Source organism: Phycodurus eques, chromosome 6, assembly GCF_024500275.1.
Source record: "Phycodurus eques isolate BA_2022a chromosome 6, UOR_Pequ_1.1, whole genome shotgun sequence".
In the NCBI taxonomy this organism is placed as follows: domain Eukaryota; kingdom Metazoa; phylum Chordata; class Actinopteri; order Syngnathiformes; family Syngnathidae; genus Phycodurus; species Phycodurus eques.
Window position 1 is genome coordinate 31717443 of NC_084530.1, and position 26276 is coordinate 31743718.

At 50.5% G+C, this 26276-nt stretch overlaps 1 protein-coding gene across 1 annotated transcript; it reads left to right on the top strand.

Moving 5' to 3' along the window:
• aars2 (alanyl-tRNA synthetase 2, mitochondrial (putative)) lies at positions 1-26222 on the top strand. Its single transcript, XM_061679387.1, is given in 25 exon segments — positions 1-332; positions 751-939; positions 3749-3894; positions 3973-4164; positions 5796-5940; positions 6002-6141; positions 9411-9519; positions 9590-9628; positions 9688-9802; positions 10226-10353; positions 10436-10571; positions 12000-12169; positions 12249-12362; positions 12609-12749; positions 12823-12846; positions 12848-12961; positions 13034-13137; positions 13228-13336; positions 16503-16628; positions 16703-16813; positions 16877-16960; positions 18277-18390; positions 18467-18699; positions 21210-21423; positions 26137-26222. Coding segments are annotated over 25 exon segments (3297 nt in total). The 5' UTR covers positions 1-101; the 3' UTR covers positions 26206-26222.
• Positions 26223-26276: the final 54 nt, after the last annotated feature.

Sequence of the window (26276 nt, forward strand, 5' to 3'; positions counted from 1 at the left end):
ACCAATGCGCAGTTGTCTCGCGTCCGCTCGGACGAATAAGAAGAAGACGACGACGACGAAGTAGCTTGTTGATCGTTTGGCCTCCTTCAACTCCGCCATCGATGATCTCGTTGCTCAGCCGGAGCCTCGGCTCCGTCCGCAGGCTCAGCGGACCGCCGGTTCGGTCGGTTGCGCCGGACAAGCCGCGTCCCCCGGAAGCGAGCGCCGCGCGTGTCCGGAAGACGTTCGTGGACTTTTTCGAGCGTGAACACGGACACTTGCTGGTCCCGTCCTCCCCTGTGCGGCCCAGAGGCGACCCCAGTCTGCTCTTCGTCAACGCCGGAATGAACCAGGTCAGGTCAGGTCAGGTCCAAGCACAAGCAACAAGCACAAGCAGAACAAGTCGTGAAGGAGACTCGTCGCAATGCATGCTGGGAGAACTCGTCACGACCTGATCATGCGCAGCAAATTGACATGTTGCCCCCAAAATTGGAATAAATGCAACGTTGAATGTTACAAATGATCAAATTATTTCGAGAAAAATCTAACAAACAAATAAATCAATAATTGTTGAATGGTACAAGGTAGTATATTGTTTTGGAAGCGTTATTATAAAAACGTGGTAGTGTGTGTTGATGTCACAGTTTTATTGTCCTAGACCTCCTAAAACCAAAATTCAGCCCCCTCAACCAAAAATTGTCTCCACCCCCACATTCAATATAATAAGACTCGAAAGCTAACCCTTTCCCATCAAGAACTTGTTGCCTGCAGTTCAAGCCGATCTTGCTGGGCACGGCGGACCCTCGCGGCGCCATGGCGTCGTACCGCCGGGTGGTCAACAGTCAGAAGTGCGTGCGTGCCGGCGGCAAGCACAACGACCTGGACGACGTGGGCAAGGACGTGTACCACCACACCTTCTTCGAGATGATGGGAAACTGGTCCTTCGGCGACTACTTCAAGGTTCGGCGCGCAGCATCGTTTGAGGTCTTCTAACGTGACGCACACGCTGAACATTAACTATAGGAACAGAAAATAAACCCCACTTCCATGATTCAATTAAGCAGCGCATACTGGGGGTGCACGGTATAAACGGTACAAATTGAGCCAAAGATACAGATTTGGACTTAACGGACCCACCGTGATCGCCCTTCTTGATGATGTCATCGTATCTGTCTCAGTATAGAAAATGGCTCACGCGCGTCCGGTCACCATTGCGCCGAGCGTCCGCGTACATTCCTCCCCGCTTTCGTGCCGCACCGGCCGGCTTCTATCGCGATCGAAACCGTCATCGTGACGGGATTCGATTTATACCGTCAAATGAATTTGAGGTCATATCGGCCAGCCCTACAGTATGTAGCAGCAATGACCAATATGCACAAGCTAGGGATGCACGATAACCGTCGAGCCGATATCGGGGAAAAAGGACGTCGCGCTTATCGGTCCGATACCGGAAAACCGGACCGATAACGAGAGCCGTATCGTACGCCGGCGCGCCGGTCGCCAGTGCGTCGGCTTGGGACGCTCGTGGATGTTTTTGCTAAAATTCTTCGTCTTCAACACCTAAACTAGTCAATATCCGCAGTAAATTAGCATATGATCGCCAGCGGTCGTCCAGTGACTTTAAGTTGGTCGCTAAGACGCTCGCGGCTCTCGGCGAGACCAACGAAGCGGGGCTCTCCGGCGGACGCGCCCGCTCAGTCCTGCACCTCGGGGGCGGTCCTTATTTTTCAGGACCGATGCGGTGATTCTTTTATTCATTCCAATTTCTTTGTGGTGTGTCAAATTGAAGACATTTTTTTGGGATTCCATTAAAATATATTGCACATAAAAGTTAAAATACAAATTTGATCATTTAAAAATACAAAGGTCTTAACATTTTATGCAAATGTATTATACCTAAATGTTAAATAAAGCTCAACTGTACTTGAAAAAAGTAGCAAAGTTACTGCACTGGATTAAAAGAAAGTTTTAAATATGCTGGAGACCAAATTACAAGCTTCATTCTGCAATTCCAATGAAGTTGGGAAGTTGTGTTAGATAGACACAAATAAAAACAGAATACAATGATTTGCAAATCATGTTCAACCTATATTTCATTGAATACACCTCTAAGACAAGATATTGAATGTTCAAACTGCTCAACTTGATTGTTTTTAGCAAATAATCACAAATTTAGAATTTGATGGCTGCAACACGTTCCAAAAAAGCTGGGACAGGCTCATGTTTATCACCTTTTCTTTTAACAACGTTCAATAAACGTTTGGGAACTGAGGACACTAATCGTTGAAGCTTTGTTAGGTGGAATTCTTTCCCATTCTTGCTTGATGTACAGCTTCAGCTGTTCAACAGTCCGGGGTCTCCGTTGTCGTATTTTACGCTTCATAATGCGTCACACATTTCAATGGGAGACGGGTCTGGACTGCAGGCGGGCCAGTCTAGTACCCGCACTCTTTTACTACGAAGCCACACTGTTGTAACACGTGCAGAATGTGGTTTGGCATTGTCTCGCTGAAATAAGCAGGGGCGTCCATGAAAAAGACGTTGCTTGGATGGCAGCGTGTTTCTCCAAAACCTGTGTGTACCTTTCTGCAATAATGGTGCCTTCACAGATGTGTAAGTTAGCCATGCCATTGGCCCTAACACAGCCCCGTACCATCACAGATGCTGGCTTTTGAACTTTGCGTCCATAACGGTCCGGATGGTTCTTTTCCTCTTTGGCGCGGAGGACACGACGTCCACAATTTCCAAAAACAATTTGAAATGCAGACTCGTCGGACCACGGAACACTTTTCCACTTTGCGTCGGTCCGTCTTAGATGAGCTCGGGCCCGGAGAAGCCGGCGGCGTTTCTGGGTGTTGTTGATAAATGGATTTTGCTTTGCATAGTAGAGTTTCAAGTTGCACTTCCGGATATAGCGCCGAACTGTATTGACTGACATTGGTTTTCTGAAGTGTTTCTGAGCCACGCGGTGATATTCTTTACACGTCGATGTCGGTTTTGGATCTAGTGCTGTCTGAGTGATCGAACGTCACGGGCATTCAATGTCGGTTTTCGGCCTCGCCGCTTCCATGCGGTGATTTCTCCAGATTTTCTGAACCTTTGGATGATATTATGGACCGTAGATGATGAAATCCCTAAATTCCTTGCAATTGCACGTTGAGGAACGTTGTCCTTCAACTGTTGGACTATTTTCTCCCGCACTTGTTCACAAAGAGGTGAGGCTCGCCCCGTCTTTGCTTGCGAACGACTGAGCAATTCAGGGAAGCTCCTTTTCTACCCGATCGCGGCACCCGCCTGTTCCCAATGAGCCGGTTCACCTGCGGGATGTTCCGAACACGTTCCTCAACTTTCTCCGTCTTTTTTGCCACCTGCCTGTCCCAGCTTTTTTGGAATGTCCTGCAGCCATCAAATTCGAAGTTCATGATTATTTGCTCAAAAACAATCAAGTGGATCAGTTTGAACATGAAATATCTTGTCTTTGTCGTGCATTCAATGAAATAGAGGTCGAACATGATTTGCAAATCATTGTATTGTGTTTTTGTTTGTGTTTAACACAACGTCCCAACTTCATTGGAAGTGGGCTTGTTGTATGTTTGATTGTATTACATTTTTTTTCAATGTTGTCAGCTCGCATACCAGTAGTGCAGTTTTGGGGTTAGCCTAACATTCTAGTTCCAGTTTTGCTCAGAGGGCCGTTATGACCGTGAAAGCACATAATTGTTTCATGAGTGTATTCCGCTCTGAAAATGATCGCCGTCGTCGCTCGCAGGAAGAGGCGTGCGCGATGGCGTGGACGCTGCTGACGGAGCGTTTCGGGATCGCGTCCGACAGGCTGTACGTTTCGTACTTTGCCGGCGACGCCGCTTCGGGACTGGGAGCCGACGAGGAGACTCGGCGCATCTGGCTGGACATCGGGTAGGCCGGCGTCCGCGTCTCCGTGTCGGCCGATCGCGGTTCGAGCGTCGGCTGACGACGTCGGGGCCGCCTCTTCAGGGTTCCCCCGGCTCGCCTTCTCCCCTTTGGGCCGAAGGAGAACTTCTGGGAGATGGGCGACACGGGCCCGTGCGGTCCCTGCTCCGAGATCCACTATGACCGCGTGGGAGGGCGCGACGCCGCCGGGCTGGTCAACAAGGGCTGTCCGGACGTGCTCGAGATCTGGAACCTGGTCTTCATGCAGTACAGCAGGTACGCAGTGCGCACAAGTTCCAGATAAACATCAACATGGACCGATAACTTGAAAATTAGCGCGGCGCTTGAAGCTAGATGAAGCGCTTTACGTGAAAAAGGCAATAGCAGACAATCTCCAGTAGGTTGGAGCAGTGAGCAACGTAAGGACGCAACTAAACACGACGCAACCTTCTCTCACAGAACATGCGACACAACTAAAAGTTAACAAATACACTGGACCCCCGCATCCCGTGGAATTTGTTTCAATTAGTACATTTTGTTTTCCTGTTTTTTTCCTTTTTTTGTGACGAAACTAATCCCAAAAATCCTTATTGGTGCTTTATTCAAGAATATTTTGGCTTGAACAAAAATCACCTTTTTTTTTTTTTTTTTTTTTTTCTCAATTGTATGCAGATTTTTGCCGTTCGCGGTCCAGCCCGGCCCCTATCCCCCGCCGATAGCGGGGTTCCGCTGTAATAATAAAATTGAGGCGCATCGTGAAACGCACGCTCTTCGGAACCACAGGCACACAACGGACAACTGTGCATTTTGCAACACGTGAAATAAAGTGGAACCATTTGCCGAGGCGTGCTGGCCTTCAACTTCACAGACGCTACGGAATAATCGACCCACAATGCATTGTGGACTTACCGTGGCAGATCAATATTGCAGTGTAACTCTGTTCTTACTGTGGAATTGAACAACTAAGAACTTGTATATTTAGAAAATAACAAAATAGTCTGGCGACGGTGAAGCATTTTGATCTGATGAAACCCCGAGCGTACGATCAACAAAAGCCGCTCGGCCGCGTCGGCCGTATCGCGAGGTGGTTTGCGAACTGCGTAAGTTGCTGTCGCCCGTCAACGAGACGTACCTTGTGCCACTCGTCGGTGCCCCAAAAGCAACGCGCAGCGCCTCCGTTAAGTAGCTTTGATCGGATGACTAGTCTGGCAATAATAGCGCCTTCAATTCCTTGTTACTCCAAGATGTGCTCGTATCAGAATCAGAATCAGAATCCTCTTTATTTGCCCAGTATGTCCAAAAACACACAAGGAATTTGTCTCCGGTCGTCGGAGCCGCTCGAGTACGACAACGGACGGTCGATTGACAGAGAACGACCTTGACAAAAACGAACGACCTTGACAAAAAAAATCAATTGTGCAAAAAGATGCAGAGTCCTTTAGAGAGTAAAGGCTTGTTTATACTCGCGCGGACGGCGTCACCGCTGCTGTCCCGCACGCGGTTTGCCTTCAGAGTCGAGCGCAACCCACGCGCGCAGTTTTGAAAGCGTGCTGCAGTCCACCTCCTCTCGCTACGGCGGCTATTGGCTCGGACGCCGCAGGGTGGAGTTTCCTCTGCATTTTGTGGCCATTTCCGGTAGCCGTTTTTCCTTTCCTTTCCGCGCTATGTGGAAGCGGGAGGAACGCCGATTACATCATCACGGCATGTGACTCAAAGGGATCGATCCCGAGAGACGATCTCCGTGGCATTCTACGCGTCGCGACAATTTTTGACGCAGAGGGGCCGCGCGGGCCAATTCGTCGGTCTCGTGACGCGATGCGGGAGTATGAAGAGGCCTTAACGCGTTGCTGGCGTGACATGACAGGATCCGAGTGTTTTGAGTACGTCCGTGTTTGCGTGTGCGCCAGGGAGTGCCACGGGGAGCTCCGCGCGCTGCCGTGCCGCAGCGTGGACACGGGTTTGGGTCTGGAGAGGCTGCTCGGCATCCTTCAGGGAAAAACTTCAAACTACGACACGGACCTCTTCGCGCCGCTGATGGACGCCATCCATCAGGTACCGGACGTCGACGGGCGCCGTCAAGACGAGAGCCGAACGTGTGCGTGTTTCTCCTCAGAGAAGCGGCGTGTCGGCGTACGGCGGGCGTACGGGTCCGGGGGCGCAGGTGGACGCGGCGTACCGGGTGGTGGCCGACCACGCCCGAGCCCTGACGGTCTGCATCGCCGACGGGGTCCATCCCGGCACGTCGGGGGCCGAGTGAGTCACGCGCGCGCACGGATTTGTTTCGGGAGCTCATTTCGATACAACGGAGTTGAGCAAAGCGCTGCGTGTCGGACGATAGGTCACGTTTAGTGCAAATAAAAAATTGCCGCACGTAAACACGTCGCTTACAAAAACGCAATAAAGGCACAGGCGGCGAAGGACGAATGGCTTTGAAATACGAGGAGGGCGGCAACCGCAAACGCTCCGCCGCCTTTCGACCTCGCTCTCGGGACCATCGCCGGCGTCGGAGTATCGGCCCGTTCGGCGCTTTACGAGCGAACGAGCCCGTCGTCGACCGACTGCTAAAATGCGTCGGGACAGGTGAGATGTGCTCTCGCCTGCGTGTCCCGGGGAAAAGTCCGGCGGCGGCGTTCCGGACCGATTGTAAATGACCGACATCGAAGGCGCTACGATGATCAAGTCGGGCGGAGACAAAAGAATGACGAATCACGGAAGGGAAGACGAGATGGAAAAACTAAACAAAACCGCCTCAGCGTTTGTGGTGGCGGGTTGAGTTAAACGAACACTTCCCAAGTAACTTGGAATCAAATACAAGCGATTGAAGAAATACAGAGAGAATTCGATTTTCAAAATAACTCCAAAGAAATTCATATCAAATGTAAACTCGAACACTGACGTGGCTCGACGCTAACGTTTCCATTGATCGCGCTGGACCGTGCGCGGGTAGCTTTCGATAATCAAAGATTGACAGTGACTCGAGTTACGTAGAGAATATCTGAAAAAGATTTGACATTGAATATGAAGTTTGTCTGCAACAAGCAGTGGTCATTTCTTTTGTTTCATTTGAAAAGATGGAATGGAAACATGCATGTTCAGATAAAAGCCAAGCATAGCGTGCGCGTCTTTACATGTATGCAGTTTTTGGGGGGACTTTTCATAAATGCTCGGCCTAACGTAGCAGCATCCATCCATCCATCCATCCATTTTCTGTCGCGCTTCTCCTCACGCGGGGCGCCTGTCCCGGCTGTCATCGGGCAGGAGGCGGGGTACGCCCCGAACCGGTCGCCAGCCAATCGCAGGGCACATACAAACAAACAACCATCCGCGCTCACATTCGCACCTACGGGCAATTTAGAGTTGTCAATGAACCTAGCGTGCATGTTTTTGGGATGCGGGAGGAAAGCGGAGCGCCCGGAGAAAAGCCACGCAGGCACGGGGAGAACATGCAAACACCACACAGGCGGGGCCGGGGATCGAACCCCGGTCCTCAGAACTGCGAGGCTGACGGGCTAACCGGTCGCCCGCCCGTAGCAGCATCGGAATTTTAAATTATTCTCAGCATACGTGGGGGTTTGGATTAAGGGGAAAATGGGATTGGAATATAAAACATTTATTTGTTAACAAATCAGCAGACCTTGATATGTTTTATTTTATTATTGTTTTTCGAAACATGCAGTACTGTACATAAAATTACAACGAAATAGTTTTGTTGGGAGGTTTTCAAAATGCTTTTACTGAACGAGTCCCGTGGTAGCACGAAGTGGGATGCTGACACTGTCTGGACATGAACCTTAACAGTTCCATCTTGAGTCTTCTTTGTTTCACAAAGATCATTTCGACAGCTTTAAAGCTGTACAATTGTGGACGAAAGAGTTACCGGAGTTAAGTTACGCATGGGGGGGGCGCAGCTTCCTGTTATAGTCTTTAAACTCAAAAGATGCTGACGACTGTACGTAGGCTTTGCCCGACGTCGAGCGGCGTTTCCGAGCGAAAATGCACACCGCTCCAAAGAAAAACCGCTCCCGAGTGGGCTGCGACAAGACGCCGGCTGGAGCAGCGTTCGATACTGTCTCGAAAGGCGATGGCTCTGATAGCAGAAGAGCCGTTCTCCAAATTCAATGTCAATACTTTGGATACTTCAGTCATTTGAGGGACGGTATTGTATCGGAAAGGAAATCGGTGGAATGGCTCATTCGCAGAGGCACAATTTCCACAACATCTATTTGCGATAGCCCAAAATGTAATTGCGGTGGCCCGCCACAAATAAATGTATACGTGGGTTCTGTAACACCATTGATCTGTTGGAGACGGGGAGCAAGGGAACTGTTGAAATGTCAAAGGTTCAGAGCCGTCCGAGCTTTAATGTCCTTTAGGCACTCGAACGAGCCCGCGGCACAATTAGAGACTTCGGGTTTCAGGGCCAGGTAGATTTGCATGTCGTCTGCATAAAAGTGGAAAGAAATGCAATATATATTTTTTAATAATAGCTCCTCAGGGGAACAGACACAGAAAGAAGAGGATAGGCCCAAGAATGGAACCTTGGGGGACTCCATTTGCAAGAGGTACAGCGGACGAACGATGTTTACCGAGACTAACAGAAACGCTGCTGTTGGTCAGATGAGGCCGAAACCACTGGAGAGCGGCGCCGCTGATGCGCCAGGCGAGAGATCAGGATATTTGGGTCCACTGTGTCGATCTAAAAGAAGAAGAATAGCGTAGCAAATCATTGAAAACTCATGCATGCGCTGTCTCGGTCCGGTGGAGATGCTTAAAACCAGACTGCAATTTTGTAAATAAAAGGGAGTTTAGAAATAGTTCGAAAATTGTTGAAAACCGAAGAGTGTGTCTGTGCTCGTGTGAAGGACCAGACACACTGCATTTGTTAGGACAACAAATCTCCCAAGATTCAAATCCGCTCGTACTTTGGCACGATTTCACTCAGACGACCGGAGAGAAAGCTTGTATTTCGGAGGGCGCTAGGGCTGTTCGCGAATCGGCATGGAGTCCGCCCAGGAAACGCCCCGAGGCTGAATCTGAATTTTCAAATTCGAATCACAACGAATCAAAGAATAACATACCATTAACTTTATTCTGACAAGAGCTGTGATGCTGCCACGTCGCATTTACTTGAGAAAATACAAAATATTGCACGACGACGCTATTAGGACTCACTGCGCGTAGTTTCTGTGCATGCGTGGTGGCCAATGAAGTCTAGAAATAAACCTCCACTGGGAGGATGATCTCTGCGGGACTAGGCGTCCGATAGCCAAGCCCGAGGAGCTGCACAAAATGTCCGAAGCCCGGAAGGAGTCGTCACTGAGGTGGACGGCGGACCGCGGAAGAACGGACTGGAGAAAGTTGATCCAACAAAGCGTGGCAGACGAAGAGAGCCGGCTGGCCGGCTGGCTAGAAAGGAGGCAGTGAGAATTTACTGCACCGACGGGCGCAAAACCAACCCGGGTCTACCTTTGGCCACGATACGGTGAGGGAGCCATTTGAGCGTACATTTTGCTTCGTGTCAGGTTGGTGCTGAGGAGGATCCTGAGGCGAGCGGTCCGCTTCTGCACAGAGGTCCTGCGGGCTCCCCAGGGAACGCTGGCGAGCCTAGTGCCCTACGTGGCACGCAGCCTGGTACGTTCGCCGCAGCGGTCTCAGAGTCCAGACCCACTGCGGCTCTAACAGCTGTCGTGTGCGCACACAGGGCGACGCGTATCCGGAGCTGCGCCGCGAGGCCGACAGGGTGAGTCCGCCGAGCGCGCGGCGTCGCGTGACCCGCGCCTGACTGGAAGTGTCCGACAGGCGATGGACGTCATCGACGAGAACGAGGATCACTTCCTGTCCGGTCTGCGGAAGGGAAGCCGGCTCATCCGACGAACCCTCGACACGACGGATGCGCAACGGGGACGCTTTCCTGGTCAGTCAACTAAAGTCCGCTAGCTTCATGCTAACCTACAACAGATGAAAAATAGCATGGAGGTTGTGGTCATTACAGTCGTCCCTCTCCCTATCCAGTTTCTCTCTCTCTCTCTCTCATGCTCTGGCATTAGAATCCGAATCCGAATCATCTTTATTTGCCAAGTATGTCCAAAAAATTTGTCTGCGGTCGTCGGAGCCGCTCGAGTACGACTACAGATGGTCACTTGGCGGAGAACGCTTTGGAGACAGAAAGACATTGACAAAAAAAAACAAAAAACAGTCACTGAGCAATAAAGGGTTGCTAGATATAAAGGAAATTGAATTGAACTGTATTTTTAGTTGTAATTAGTTGCATTGTTCCCCAATATAGACATTTGTACGCACGTATTGACGCGGCGCTTTTTGTTGTGTCGCTCGTCAGCGTCGGTGGTGTGCTCGCTGCACCGCGACTTGGGCTTCCCGCTGGACCTCGTGGACTTGATGCTGGAGGAGAAGGGCGTGTCCGTCGACCGACAGGAAGTGGAGCGGCTCATCGCAAACCAACACAAGGTGGCGCCGTTTAGCGGATGTGCTCGAACTCGACCGTGAAGTCGCGACGGACGTAAAACCCCGATGTCATCGACGATGTCAGGCGACGTCGGAGCGGGCCGGCGCCGGCGGTCACGTGGCGATGGGGGCGGTCGTCCTGGCTGAGCTGCGACGAGGGGGCGTGGCCTACACGGAGGACAGCGCCAAGTACGAATATGCCGTCGAGCGGGAGCGCTATGGTACGCGTGCGTGTGTGCGCTGAATGTGTGTGTGCGCCCCTGTGTTCGGGTTAGAGGTGTGTTTGTTTAATTAGATGGGTTTGTGTTTAGTTGCATGTTGTGTTTGAGTTCTATTTTGTTTGTCTGTGTTTAGTGGCATGTTTGTTCCGTCGTGTTGTGCGCGTCGTGCCGCTTTTCCGTCGCGAGTTCCGGAACGACCTCGCCCGGCCTCCGTTGCGTTTCCACTCCGACTGGATCAAGAGGAAGGAGACGCGCTCGTCGTTTCTTGTCGCGCCTCGCGTCTCGCTGTGTTGCATCTTCTGCCAATACGGACAAAAATGGCCGCGCCTCCTCAGTCGACCACAGAACAAAAGCTGCTGTAAGCCCGCCGCGCGCTGCGCGACGCGGTCCGACCGGACCGGACCGGATCGTCGCGTAGAGTTGCCGACGCGCCCCCGCACATGAGCGATTCGCCAGCGGATGCCCGGCGGGCCTCCGTAAGCCTTTGATGCTGCGTATTCAGTAGCGCTTGAGCACATTCCTTAAACCATCAAAAGATCGGTAAATAGTTACGCAAGAAGCAGGCTGCCAGAGAGAGAGAGAGGGTGTTGGGGAGAATAAAAGCGAGCGTGGATATTTGAAAGGAGGCTCGCCGGCGCCGTTATTTCAACGTACCCAACGTGGACGTATGCAAGTTTGACTTTTTCATCCGCAGGTCCATTATACAGGAAGTATTGATGTCAAACACAATATATTATAAAGGCTTGATGTGGCGCGCCGCGCTAAACACGCAAATGTGTCTGCAGCAATTCAAAACTTGAATTTAACCAGCGGCAGACCGATCGGCCGCTCGTGAAAACGGTCGCCTCGTCACGCACGCTAGGCGACCGTTCGGTCGGGACGGGCGGCGTCGCTCGGTGTGCGGCAGCCTTCGGGCGCCGTGATTGTGAAAGTGACAAGTCGCCCGCTTCAAGAAAGGCCTCCAGCTGTCGGTTACGCCGCGGCCCCCTCGGCCTTCGTTGAAGAGGTTCTGAAAAGCGCTGCCGTTGTCGCCGCTCGGCCTCGATCGAGGGCCACGGAGAGGCGACCGCACGGGGCTGGTTGGGCCACAACACGGGCGGTGGAAAAGGGCCATTTGGTTAGTTGGCTTGTTTGTGTGTGTTGGCTTTGTATTCTATTGTTAGTCTTTGTTTAGTTGCGTGTTTGTCTTTAGTTCTGTGTGCTTAATTGCACGCGTTTGTGTGTAACCCTGCAATCGGAGGGTCGCCGATTGCACCGCCCTCTGCACCGCACCGCTAAATACATTGTTTTGCACAGAAAATGTATTCTCGTAAAAAAAAAAAAAAGTCAAGTCAATTCAATTTCCCGAGACCGCTGCAACTACCAGCTGGCCCGACCGCGACGGCGTGACGGGTCGATTGGCGGCGACGTGACGTGTTTTTCCCGCAGTGTTCCCACCGTGCCGAGCGCGTGTGCTGGCTCTGTTCGACGGCACGGCGCTGGTGTCTCAAGTGGCGCCAGGTCAGCGCTGCGGCGTCATTCTGGACCGGACCTCCTTCTATGCCGAGCGGGGCGGACAGGACGCTGACCGTGGATACTTCGTACGGGCCGACCTACAGGTCGGCGGACGGGAAGCGGGTCGCCGCGAGGACGTCCGCTCTGCTCTCACCGTGCTGACGTTTGTTTCCTGTTGGGCAGGAAGTGCCCTTCTCCGTGGAGGGCGTGTTGACGGCGGGGGGCTACGTGATCCACCAGGTGACCGCCACGGACACCCTCGAGACCGGAGACCAAGTGCACCTCCATCTAGACCAGGTGACCGCGTGGGATTCTGAATAAGACGCCGACACGCGCACAAGCATGCGCACGCAAAAACACACACACAAACACGCATTCTAACAGAAAACTACACAAAAACGCACACAATTGCACACTCAAACACGATACCGCACGTGAACACAGGTGACTGCCACAGGCACCCTCAAGACCGTAGATCCCTCTGCTGGAGGGAGAGAGCAGCATCATGGGAATTGTAGTTTTCTCGCATGATCGTATCCCCAGACTCACCGCCTGGCCTGTATGACGAACCACACCGCCACGCACCTGCTCAATTTTGCCCTCCGGAACGTTCTGGGTCCGTCCGTGCGACAGAGAGGAACTCGCGTGTCTGCTCGACGCCTGCGCTTCGACTTCAGCGTCAAGGTTCAAAAACTAGCCCGCTAACCGGCTCGCCCGCTCACAAGCTAGTGATGTTAACACGCTACTTCCTGTCCAGGCCTCGCTGAGCGCTAGTGAGCTTCCGGCAGGTGGAGACGTGTGTGAAGGCGGCGGTGGTGAACAATCAGGCGGTGCACGTCCAGGAGGTCCCCCTGGAGGCCGCCATAAAAATCGCGGGCGTCCGGACGGTGGACGAGGTGAGTGAGACACCTGCCGTTTCACAATAGAAGCCCGTCTGCCGCTTACTGTCTGACACTTCCTGTCTTCAGGCGTACCCCGACCCAGTTCGAGTGGTCTCGGTGTCAGTTCCCGTCTCCGAACTTTTGGACCGTCCCGCAGTCGAACGCACGTCGGTGGAACTCTGCTGTGGAACGTGAGACGACGCTTTTATTGTGAAAATGCCACTTTGACTGTGCCCCCTCATCTTTGACTCCACCCCTTCGTCCAATTGTGCCTGGGTTAGTCACCTGGTGCAGACGGCTTCCATCGGCGACCTGGTGATCGTGTCTGAACGACAGTTGGTCAAAGGAATCAGTCGCGTTGTCGCCGTGACGGGAACGGACGCCACACTGGTCAGTACGAAGGTGGCCAAGATTCCGTTTGATTCCTGGTCCACCCCGTCCAATTCCCATTGTTAGCCTAGCTTAGCATATTGACCTTTTTGTGTTTGTGTGTTAGGGCTGCACAATCAATTGAGTTTTAATCGTGATTGCGATTTTTGGCAGCCACCGTTAAATTAGCCTGCGATCCTCTGCATGTAAAATGCGGGCACTGCTGCATATGAAAAGTGATTCCGATGCAGCAGTGCCCACAATTTAGTCAGCCAGCCACCGGGGGGGCGAACACATGGTTAAAGCTTCGTTGAGCGTAGGCAACGTGATGCAGGGCCAACTTCAAAACAAAAGCTTCATATATGACTACATTGGCTTCATATGTTACTCCGTATGAAGAGGATGTACTTCCTGCGCCTTCTGAGGAAGCACGGCCTGCCACGGGAGATGCTGAGGCGGTTCTACACAGCGGTCATCGAATCGGTCCTGTGTTCTTCCATCGCGGTCTGGTTCCAAAAAAGGACAAACGCCGACTGCGACGGACAATCAAAACTGCCGAAAGGATTGTCGGTACCCCCCCCTTGAGGACTTGCGCGCTGCCACAACTAAGACAAGAGCGTGCAAAATCCTCTCGAACCCTCCGCATCCCGGTCACCGGCTCTTCCACCTCCTTCCCGAACAATGCAGACATTCCAACAGCTTCTTCCCGCTTGCCATCAACTTCTTAAACGGTCTCAAACGAAATGTGCAGCGCCGATTGTAGACGTGCAGACAATATGGCAAAGGTGGGTGTACCTCGGCATTCTAATGCTTCTTCTCGAGCCCGTTCGGTCCACTGATACGTTCCGGTTTTGGTACTTTGCGCCCCCAAGAAGAAACTACCGAGAGGACACGCAGCCAATCGCCAGTTGAGCTCAGCTCGTCGTCATGACTTCAAGTTCAAAAAGTAAGCCAGCAGTGCGATTTGTTTTTCTTAAAAACAACAACAACAAGATGCCGTGTGTGCGGTGGCGCTCCTAGCTCGAAATGGACCCGTGTGCTCGACCTCCCTTGGCTCTTAACTATTGTTTGTTTGTCCAGATTATTTTCTCTACAAAATAAATTGTTGTGGTCTATTTCAATAATTAATTTGATATTTGGAGTTTAGTTGTTTACAGTGCGATGAAACAACAATTCTCAGAGACGTGGTCTTTCACATGTTTGAAAGACGAACGTCATTTTATAGAATTGGGAGAAGTCAAGTCAACTCAAGGTTCTTTATTATTAACATCACTTCATCTTCATCAACATATTGCATTGTTTCCGCACCGAATCGAATCGTATCGTATCGTTCCGCCCTTAAAGATATCGTTTTTGAATCGATTCCTAACCTATGGATCTAGAAATGTATCAACTCGGCCACGCGCCAGAGATTCCGAACCCTATTAGTAATATATGAAGCCTTTATTTTAAAGTTGGCACTCGCAGCATGTTGGCGGAGAGGTGGCGTGTCACGGTAGGACATACTCTATTATTTCTTAACAATCGTTGAAGCAGCTGCCTCGACTAGTTTTCGGCTGGCCTGACGGCAGTAAAAAAAACCGCCGGGAGTAAATAAAGAGGGAAATAACAACCGTCGAGTTCTTTGCAGTTTGCGACGTTGCACGACTGGCCAACGGTCAAGCGGAACAGCGGAGACGTACGCCGTCCTTGACGGTTCACTCGATTTCAAATGAAAAGTTGGTGCTTCCAGCCTAATGTTATGTTATGTCCTCCCGTGCATGAACTGGATTTGCTTCCATTAAGATGGCACTTTGTAATCGAACATTCACTCAGTTCGCCCTTGCTAAAGTAGACATTTGTGGGTACATTTATTTTTTTATTGTTATCTAGCATTCTTATTTCAAGAAATATTTGTAACTGAAAACTGTTACATGGTTTGTTGAAAAGTGTTCCCCCTGATAAAGTCCTTTGTTGTGTTGGCAGTGTGTTTTGGGTCATTGTCTTGTTGCATGATGAAGCTTCTCCCGATGAGTTTGGATGCATTTTTCTGTCAATTGCCAGACAAAATGGTTTTGTAGACTTCAGAATTAATTCTGCTGCTACCGTCGTGAGTCGCATCATCACTAAAGACGAGTGAGCCCGTTCCAGAAGCAGCCGTGCGAGCCCAAGCCATGACCTGACCTCCACCGTGCTTCCCAGATGAGCTTGTGTGTTTTGGAACATCAGCAGATCCTTTCGTTCTCCATACTTTGACCTTTCCATCACTTTGGTAGAGGTTCATCTTGGTCTCATCGGTCTCGAAAACGTTGTTCTACAATGTTTGTGGCTCATCGCTGTACTACTTTGCAAAATCCAATCTGGCCTTCCGATTGTTTTTACTGATGAGTGGTTTGCGTCTTGTGGTATGGCCTGTATCCTCTCTCGAGGTCTACAAACTGTGGCTCGTGATACCTTCACCCCTGCCCTGTGGAGGTTGGCAGTGATGTCGCTGACTGTTGTCTTTGGGTGTTTCTTCACAGCTCTCACCATGTTTCGGTCATCAACTGCTGTTGATACCCTTGGCCGACCTGTTCGATGTCCGTTGCTCAGTCGCTGGTAGTTTCTCTCTTTTTCGGGACATGCCAAATTGTTGTATTGGCTACGCCCAATGTTTGTGCAATCGCTCTGATCGATTTTCCCTCTTCTCCCAGCTTCAAAATGGTTTGCTTTTCACCCATAGACGGCTCTCTGGTCTTCATGTTTGCTTAACAGCAAATGCAGTTTTCACAGGTGAAACCCAAAGCCAAAAACAAGCACTATCTAATGTTTAAGCAATCAATCGAAAAGGCAACACCTGAGCAACTACAAACACTTATCAGTCACGTTCCAATACTTTTGCTCACTTGAAAAGCGGGTGGCTTCAAACGAGGTGCTCTGACCTGAGTTGTTGTCGAACTGTGAATACCATGAAACAGAAGCTGGAATTCTGAACTTTTGTCTCATATTCCTCTTTTGATCCGAAACACAAATGTCTTCAGTATTACAACAAACGCAAAGGAATTGACCTAGCCGTTCCAATACTTTTGGAGGGTACTATAAGTTTCTTGTTTTGCGTGTGTGCTTGTTTTTTGAGTGTGTGTGTGTGTGTGTTTCTGCGTAATTTGTGAAAGTGGATGTTAGCCTAGCTTAGCACAGACGCTAAAGTATTGCACAACTTCATGTGCAGGCTCGGGAGGCAGGGCAGTCGCTACTCGAGGAAGTGGACTCTCTGTCAGCCAGAATGACAGGCTCTGCCCCCTCCTGTCTGGACTCTGCCCAGAGTCTCGCCAAGGAGGTGGGCGTGGTCTCTGATGTAAGTGGCATTGTGCTTTTCATCGCCGTTTGCGTCGTTAGCGTACTTAGGATCGCTTGCGTTGCGTCTTTCAGGCGGTGGGCAACACGCCCATCCCCCAGTGGCTACGAGGGGAACTGCAGGTGCGCCTCAAAGCGCTGCAGAGGCAGAGTAACACTTTGGTCCGGAAGCTGGAGACGGCGCAGGTGAAGACTTTAAAAATAAAATCTTTGCTTCTTGTTCGTTAAGCTAACTGTGATGCTTTGCAGGCAACTCTCACGGCCCAGGCTCTGCTGGCCAAGACCAAACAGGAAGTTGTGCTGGTGGACTGTGTGGAGGCCCCGTCGTTGTCGGTATGTTTAGCCTAGCTTAGCATAATGATACTAAGTCCATTTTAAAAGGTTAGCCTATCTTAGTATGACAGCCATGGCTGCTATGTCAAAGAAACCCGCAAGGATTTTCCCCAAACATGGCATCCCAACATAGTTCAAACCAACCAACTAACACCCTCAGACAAAAGCTGGTTCACCCCGAGGACAAGCGCCCGAGAAGCAAACTTAGCAATGTTGTTCACGCAGCGCAGTGCCGCAAGGAGTGTACTCCGACCTCTTCGGTGGAGAGACGAAGGAGCCGCTGCACAGATGCGAGGCGCAACGTCGGCGGGTGGGGACTTCGGGTCCACGATCGGCGGCTCGAGAAAAACGGGAATTCCTTCGAGGACACGGACGTCCAAATTCTGGATTGGGAGGACCGCTGCTGTGAAGGGAGCTAGCATCTACGCTAAACTAGAAAGCCGTCTGTAAACGGAGGACGAGGTTTGAGGCGTCACCTGTCGTCTGCCAATTACGATGTCCTGACATCGCTCCCCCTAAGATGACCTCATTCAACGGGAACAGTGACCCTAACGAGCTGGTTTGCAACAAGATGCGGGAACGCCGGACTAGTTTGCAGGACGCTCATTTGGCCAGCCACACGATATTGTTGACCTCACCCACCGAGGACTCCGCAGTCTTTTGGATTAATGCTTCAACAAACACGAAGGGTCCAGGTGCCTCGATTCAGCCTTTGCGGGTTACCATGACGACCTGGATGACTGATAATTGACATCTGCTTCCACTCATTGTATGCACACACGCACACACACAAAGTGAAAGTTAAAGGTCCCGTATTTTACCAAACCAACTTTTTCTAGTATTTGGGATGTAACATTGGCTCCACGGCGCCTCAGTAAACGTGAACTATGAATTAGTCGTCCCCACGTTCCCGAGTTCCAAGCGTTTTTCTGTCGAGAGCCCTGAAATCAGCTCATTGGAATTTCTCGAGCTTATCGGCGTCGCTAGCGAAGAGCTGCGCCTTCCTCGCCGCTCCTGCGCCGGCGCTGTCGACATAGCAAATGCGGAGGCAACCAATCAGAGGAAAGGGGGCGGTCTTGGCCAAACGTGCGCAAAGTGGATACAAAGCCGCCTCCGACAGAGGAGCGGTCAGAGGGGCCTTTTCTGGACACTCGCATGGCAAAAACGAGGTGCTGCCTGAAATGAAATTGACGCTTCGATGTGAGAGAGTCTCTCCGTGGAAGTGGAAATACGCAAAATGGGGACCTTTAAGATTGAAGCTGAGCCTGGCTTAGCCCAGTTAGCGTGTGTAGCATTAGCATTTCCCGTGCGTTCAGGTCCTGATGAAGACGGTGAACCACCTGAGCGCGGCGCGGCCCGACGCGCACATCATGCTGCTGGCTCGCCAAAGGCATTCTGGGAAAATCCTGTGCGCCTGTCAGGTTCCCGAGGTAACGCCGTCGATCACCCGCGACGGGTTTCCTTCGGGAGCGTCTCATTGGCTCTGCTCTTTGCGCACTCGCTCAGGACTCTGCGGCGGCGCTCTCGGCTTCCGATTGGGCGACGGCCGTGTGTCAGCGGACGGGCGGAGACGGCGGCGGCTCGGCGGTCGTGGCCCGCGGGACAGGAACTGGCGCCGACGTCGCAGAAGCGGTGGCTTGGGCTGAGATGTTTGCTTGCAATTCTTTGGCGACATTCACGTTACAACTTCGGGACCGGCTTCCCATACAAACAGGAAGTGTGGGGGCGGGGCCAAACCAGTGAGCGTTGATTGAGTGCGTGTGTGATGAGGGTGATGAGTGGAAGCCCTGCCTACAGGTCAATCCTATTGGATAAGAATTTGCTTTGTTTTGAAAGGAATAGTTGTGTCAGTGGTCCCATTTGGAAGAAATGACCTCAAACAATCAATTGAGAAAATAATCTGGACAATCATGTACAACCCCAATTCCCAAAGTTGGGACGTTGTGTTAAACATAAAGAAAAACACAATACAATGATTTGCAAATCATGTTCGACCTCTATTTCATTGACTACACCACAAAGACAAGATATTTCATGTTCAAACTGATCCACTTGATTGTTTTTAGCAAATAATCAATTTTATGGCTGCAACATGTTCCCAAAAAGCTGGGACAGGCGGGTGGCAAAAAAGACGTGAGAAAGTTGAGGAACGCTCATCCGACACGTGTTCGGATCATCCCGCAGGTGAACCGGCTCGTCGGGATCGGGCGGGGGCCGCGATCGGCTAGAAAAGGAGCTTCCCTCAATTGCTCAAAGATGGGGCGAGGTTCACCTCTTTGTGAACAAGTGCGGGAGAAAATAGTCCAACAGTTGAAGGACAATATGTTCCTCAACGTACAATTGCGAGGAATTGAGGGATTTCGTCATCTACGGTCCACAATATCATCCGAAGGTTCAGAGAATCTGGAGAAATCACCGCATGGAAGCGGCGAGGCCGAACACCGACATCGAATGCCCGTGACCTTCGATTCCCTCGGGCGGCACTGCATCAAAAACCGACATCGACGTGTAAAGGATATCGTCGCGTGGGCTCAGGAACACTTCAGAAAACCAATGTCAGTCAATACAGTTCGGCGCTACGTCCGGAAGTGCAACTTGAAACTCGACTATGCAAAGCAAAAGCCGTTTATCAACAACACCCAGAAACGCCGCCGGCTTCTCCGGGCCCGAGCTCATCTAAGATGGACCGACGCAAAGCGGAAAAGTGTTCTGTGGTCCGACGAGTCCGCATTTCAAATTTTTGGGGGAAATTGTGGACTTTGTGTCCTCCGGGCCAAAGAGGAAAAAGAACCATCCGGACCTGTTATGGACGCAAAGTTCAAAAGCCAGCATCTGTGATGGTACGGGGCTGTGTTAGTGCCAATGGCATGGGGAACTTGCACCTCTGTGAAGGCACCATTCATGCTGAAAGGTACATACAGGTTTTGGAGAAACACGCTGCCATCCAAGCAACGTCTTTTTCATGGACGCCCCTGCTTATTTCAGCAAGACGATGCCAAACCACATTCTGCACGTGTTACAACAGCGTGGCTTCGTAGTAAAAGAGTGCGGGTACAAGACTGGCCTGCAAGCAGTCCAGACCTGTCTCCCATTGATAAAAGTGTGTCGCGTTATGAAGCATAAAATACGACGACGGAGACCCCGGACTGTTGAACATAAAATTCAAAGTTAATGATTATTTGCTAAAAACAATCAAGTTTATCAGTTTGAACATTGAATATCTTTGTCGGGTATTCAATGAAATATAGGTTGAACATGATTTGCAAATCAGCGTATTTTGTTTTATTTGTTTAACACAACGTCCAACTTCATTGGAATAGGGGTTGTAAAACATAATGATGATCATGAAAATAACCACTTTGATAACACGAGTGTTGCACAATGATTACTGTAATTTCTCATGTATACTGTGCACCCCCCCCCTGCTTTAAAAAATGTCAAAAGTCAATAGTGCGCATTATACATAGGTATAGATGGGGAAATGGAAAAAAACATTTTATAAATGTATGCCGCCAGCTCGAGGTTATGTGAAAGGTGTCCACTTTCATTCTAATATGCCACCGCCACCTAGAGGTTATGGGAAAAGGTGTAGCCTACAGTTTGATTCCAATATGACATGGGTATGACTGACTGCATAATATGTGCAGTTGTGCGCATAAGTTTACATGCCTTGGCAGAATTTGTGAAATATTGTTGTTGTTTTTTTTTTAAATATGACTGATGACTGAACAACAACCATCATTAATTTCTTCATGGTTATGTTTTGTTTAATGATAATGCTTTACTGAAATGCTTGAACGTTTAATTTGAATCCCATTAAAATTGTTTCACCTGGTCCTTCATGTTTTCTTTAAAGAATTGTACCCATCTTACAAATTCTGCCTGGGTAATCAAACATGAGCACAACTGTGTGTTTTCTCCTTTACTAAATAAAAGTAGGGCTGTGAATTTCAAAAGAAGAGCAAGACAATAAAAACAAAGTATGTGTTCAAATAAAGTGCTTAACTAAGGTAATACTTGGTTTTGATCATAGGGGTAGAAGCAAAATCATGCATTGTAAAAATGCATTATACATGGGTAGAAGGGTTTTCCAGAATTTCTAGGTCAACTTTGGGCGTGCGCATTATACACGAGAAATGACGGTAACTGTGCTAAGCTAGGCTAAGGCCTGGTACACGCAAGCATTTTCAAATCTTCTTCATCTATGACAGAACACACACATGAAGATACAAAATCTGCCATTGAACAGTTCTGCTCGCATTGTGCGCGGTGCGCTCCGACCGTCTCGACACAAAGACGAAGATCCACGCGCACGAAGACGCTGTTCTGCCTCCGCGCTGAAAACGGCGAGTGATCTCACCGAAAGGAGGACGAGCAGACACTCCCGCCGATGTTGCCGGAGGCGGGACAATAAGACTTGCTGCTGTCTGGGGAAGCCACGTTTACCCAAAATACCACATCAGGTGGGACATGTTTGTTGTACATGTCGTTTTTTGCAGGGCGCTTCTCGATTGGCGACATTCTGTTTCACGTCACCGTTCACGGAGTCGCGACCCACGTGAAGAGTTTTGGTCGTAAATATTGAACATGTCCGTTACTTAAGATTGTAGGGCCTGACCCGTCCGGGATCCTAAATTCTCGCCACACCTCAGACCGAAGGACGATCTTATTTAGGGATGGAAGGTTTTCTGAAAACCTTCTCAACTGTTGGGGTTCAGCGCGCCTGCCTCGTTCGGTGCGCCACGCGCAACTCTCTCTTTGTTCCTCATTGACTATCGAGCGCGGCAGAGCAGCGCCCTCCTTATTTCGTTCAAGATTTGCCTCTCTCGAGTTCGACCCGCCACGTTGACCGGCACCCTTATTTGCGTCGCAAGTCCAGCCAAACTTTGGCCACGATTTTAGAAGTCACAGTAGGCTTGCTCTCAATATGAACAGAAGCACTTTCGATGGCATTCGGTCCAAAGCGGCTCCGCCTTACGTGGTCCCCAAAACGCGTGGGAAAAGGGGCCGCGGGTCGTCGCTGTTCGCGGCCCTGTCGGATTGGAATCGTCTCCCTTGCTGCTCAGAGCGGATCTCCTCTCGAAATGAAAAGTTTGTCCTCGCTTACAAACCAGCTGTTGGTCTTTCACTTGATGCAATATTGCTGCATTGGGTTCATTTGTGTCATCATCATCTTCAGTTTCATGAGTTTGTTTTTGCAAAGAATTTTGTTGAGCCACGATTCAAAAGCAACGTGTGTGTTCATTCGGTGAACGTTGACTCGTTAGGGCCGAAACACTGACTGTTCCGGATATCGGGGGGGGTTCCGCCTCCGACTCGACCGGCGCGTCCGCGTCGGACAGCTGCTTATTGCACGCTATTTTCTGAGCAAGCCGCGGAGCCGAACGGTTCTCTTTGCGCCCGCCGTCAACGTATTAAAGTCCGTAATCGTCCCCTCCGTGCTAGCGAAGAAGCGTCACGACGAGGAGCGCGAAGGCCAAGGCCAAAAATTGCTAAGCTAAAGCTACAAGCCGCCTCAAAAACGCCGAAACGATACACGTCGCAAAGGTCCGAGAGTTTGAACGCCAAAATAATACGTGTTCACACAGGACGCCGCGCCTGAACCGGAAATGAATCGGTACCTCGCTGCGTACGTCACAAGCGAACGCGGGCGGCTTCGAGGTCCGTCCAGCCGCTTCCTGAGCCGCTTCCCCTCACAAGGATCGCGGGAGCGCCGGAGGCCGTCCCAGCCGAAACGGTTGCCAGGCAGCCGCGGGGCACACGGAAACAAACGACCATTTGCACCTACGGGCAATTTAGAGTCTCCGATCAACCGAGCACGCGTGTTTTTGGGACGTGGGAGGAAAGCGGAGCGCCCGGAGAAAAGCCACGCCGGCACGGGGAGAACGTGCGAACTCCGCACGGCCGGGGCCGGGATCGAACCCCGGTCCTCAGAACTGTGAGGCGGACGCTCTCACCGGGATTGTTGTTATTGATCAATATTTGCAGTATAAGATCACCTTTATTTGGCCCACGATGGGGAAATGGGCGTCATGTCAGTAGCAATTGGAAATACAAATATGGAAAGCAAATGGCACGCGAGCGAAGACGTTTGTACATGTCGCCAAATGGAAAACATAAACTCAATGATGCAAGCGATGTTATTTGTTTGTTTGCAAACTAGAGTGCTGAGTTTCGATGTTGACGTTCGAGATCTGATTCATCTGCTTTTTTAAAAGGTATTTATTTGCCAGGGTTGAAAACCGAATCGGCAAATGGGAAGGAATCCGAAGACGCGGATATTTGCGATCGCGGAATGTGAACATCTCCTATACTTTGATTCGGGCTGCAACTGCGTGACAAATGACAAACATGGAAGCCATCCTTTATTACCGATTATGATTATGACCGTCGCAGGTTTTGAAAATGAGGAAATTCAGACAAATTGTTCTGGAAGGGAATTTTTATGACATTTTTGTTCAATATTACTTTGGTCAGACTCCAGTTCTTCCTTTTCTTTCCGCATCAGATGAGGCCCAACAATTACGTCCACGTGGGCGCAAGCGCTTTTAGCGAACGCGGAAGCCGGTTGCGCGTCGACTGGATTGGATCGGGAAGAATATTTGAAAAGCGCAACATTGTTCACCGTTCGGAACGGCCTCATCACAGCATTCCGTCGAGGGCGCCGGGGCGCCGCCCCTGCTCCTCGGAAAGGACAACATTGGGAAATCATGAAAATATGAACAATGACGTGCATCTATTTTTAGATGATGGTCAATAGTAGACTGTTAACGATGAGTCAAATGGATTGGCTTAGCTCGGCTTTTCTCATTTCATGACGCGACTTCTGGTTTGGACGTTTTCCCACCGACGTGTGCGCTCGGTCCTCGTGAAATACAAACCATGTTGCCGAGGGCAACGTTAAACTGGTTTACCGTTAAACCCAAAAATGGCATTGGGTGAGAGAAAGAAAACGCTCGCAATATGTCCAGGTTCGATTTCAAATTTTGCTCCAGATTGGAGCGAGTGTCGCGGAAGTGGATGCCAATCATTCGCTTTCGCGGGCCACACGAAATGACACGGCCCGCGGGCCGTAATTGGCCCCCGGGCCTCGAGTCGGACACCTGCGACCTAACCCGTCGAAAGACTTTGACACGGGACCGGGCGGCAGCGCGCCAATCCTCGCCGCTCCCGCTTATGTCATCGGGTTCTGCGGGTTCCGTTGTCGGCGATAACGGCAAGCGGGGTCCTTCCTCGGCGCCGACCGAGAGCGGCAAAAAGGAACAACTGCGCTACGGTTCGGCCGCGCGCCGTACAAACGACAACAAAATGCCTCGTACAAATTTCCCTTCATCGGTACTTTAAAACGCCATCAAGAGGATTTACTCAGCGGAGCCACGGAAATCTTAGGCGCAGTTTGAAGTTTTGCCATTCAAAAAACACAAACAACAACCTCATGACGATGTCACAGTAGTACGCGATAAATATGATCTGTGAAAAGCTAACAATTCCTCTTCCCTCTGGCGCAATCTTGAGCCTCTAAGAAACAACCACGCCTGAGGAAAAACAACCACTCGGAGCCAGAGTTTGCCTGAATTGGAAAAACGGGCAACGGAAGCAGCAAACATTGGTGAAGAACTCCAACGGCGCCTTCGCTTCTCTTTGAATGAAGTTTCCTTCAAGTTGGCTGTGGAAATCGGGTGCAAAACCCGATAAGAAAAAAATGGGTAGTTTTGCCTCAGGTCCGGTGGTTTCTTGTATATTGGATTACTGGCACCAGATGGCGCCAGAGATGCATGATTATTGTAAAAAAGAAGAAGAATCACCACCTTTATTGTCATGACACGCATGCACACGAAATTTGTTCTGTGCATTTAAGCCATCACAGTGAACACACACACACACACACACACGTTAGCGGAACACACCGGAGCAGCCGAAGCGCCCGGGGAGCATTTCGGGGTGTCGGCGTCTCGCTCGAGGACACCGCAGCCGCGAGTCCGGGGGATGCGGGCGGACGGTCCGGTCGGGGTCTCGAACCGAGGCGATGATCTTAACCGTTGGACCAGACTTATCACGTATGAAGTCATAATGACTCAAGACACAAATATTTTAAATTGCAAACCCCATCATCAGAATCATCTTGATTTGCCAAGTACGTCCAAAAAACACACAAGGAATTTGTCTCCGGTCGTCGGAGCCGCTCGAGTACGACGACAGCCGGTCGATTGACAGAGAACGCTTTGGAGACAGGAAGACATTGACGAAAAAAAAAAAAAACAGTCACGGAGCAGTAAAGGGTTGCTAGTTATCTGGTAATGCCGGTACATTTTATTTTATATTTATTGACAATTGCGCAAAAAGATGCAGAGTCCTCGAGCACTTCGAGCAGTTCTAAAGACTAATATTGCAATAGTCCGGCGCAATGACCGTTGCGCAAAGGGCGCCGTCACTTCAAGGGAGTAGCGCGATCATCCGGGACAATGCCGATTGTGCAAATGTCGCAGATGCTCCTCTGGCATGAGAGCCAGCATCGGTCAACAACAGCTACGCAAATCGCGCAGCGTGGCGAGACGACGACAGCGCGCGCACGAGTCACGTATAACAAATGTGGCGACAAACTCGAGTCAAAAAAATTCAACCATACTTAATGGTTGAATTAAAAGCCATTGTGCATCAAAACCGACAGTTGTTAAAGATTGGACGTCGTGATTCTTTTGCTCACCACCAGAGAGAGCCCGCGTGCCACGCTTGGAGAGCGCCCGCAGTCCCGTCGAAAAGCGACCTTCTGCCTTCCTGCGCTCCTTTCTCCTTCGTTTTGTGCGCAAAAACGCCGACTTGAAATGTTTCCTTGACGTGAAAGGGTTTCGTCTCCTTCCTTCTCCTTTCTCCATCCGGCTTCTCCTGCCGCGGGCCGCGGGCCGCGGGCGTGCCGGGGCCCATCCCAAATATAGACGAACGCCCGGAGAAAAGCCACGCGTGCACGGGCAGAACATGCGAACTCCCGCGGATGCGCATCGTGTGTTTGTTTTAGCGCTTTCAAATGGAAAACACTTGTTTTTTTCTCAATTGCTTGAAGTTTATTCGAAATTCATCATGTTGACAGTCGTGAAGCGCGTGTTGATGTCGAAGAAAGAATCGAGAGACGATTTACGATGACAAAAGTGTTTTCTTTTCTTTTCTTTTCCCGGAACCAGTCGTCTCCCGCCCTTTCCAGCCCTCAAAACACTCGAAATTCTTTTGGACGCGTCATAACAAGCTTTTGAGCAGACGCGGAAGTATTTGGGCCCTCTCGACAACATCGGAGGACGTTTACGCGACGGCACTTTTGTGGAGT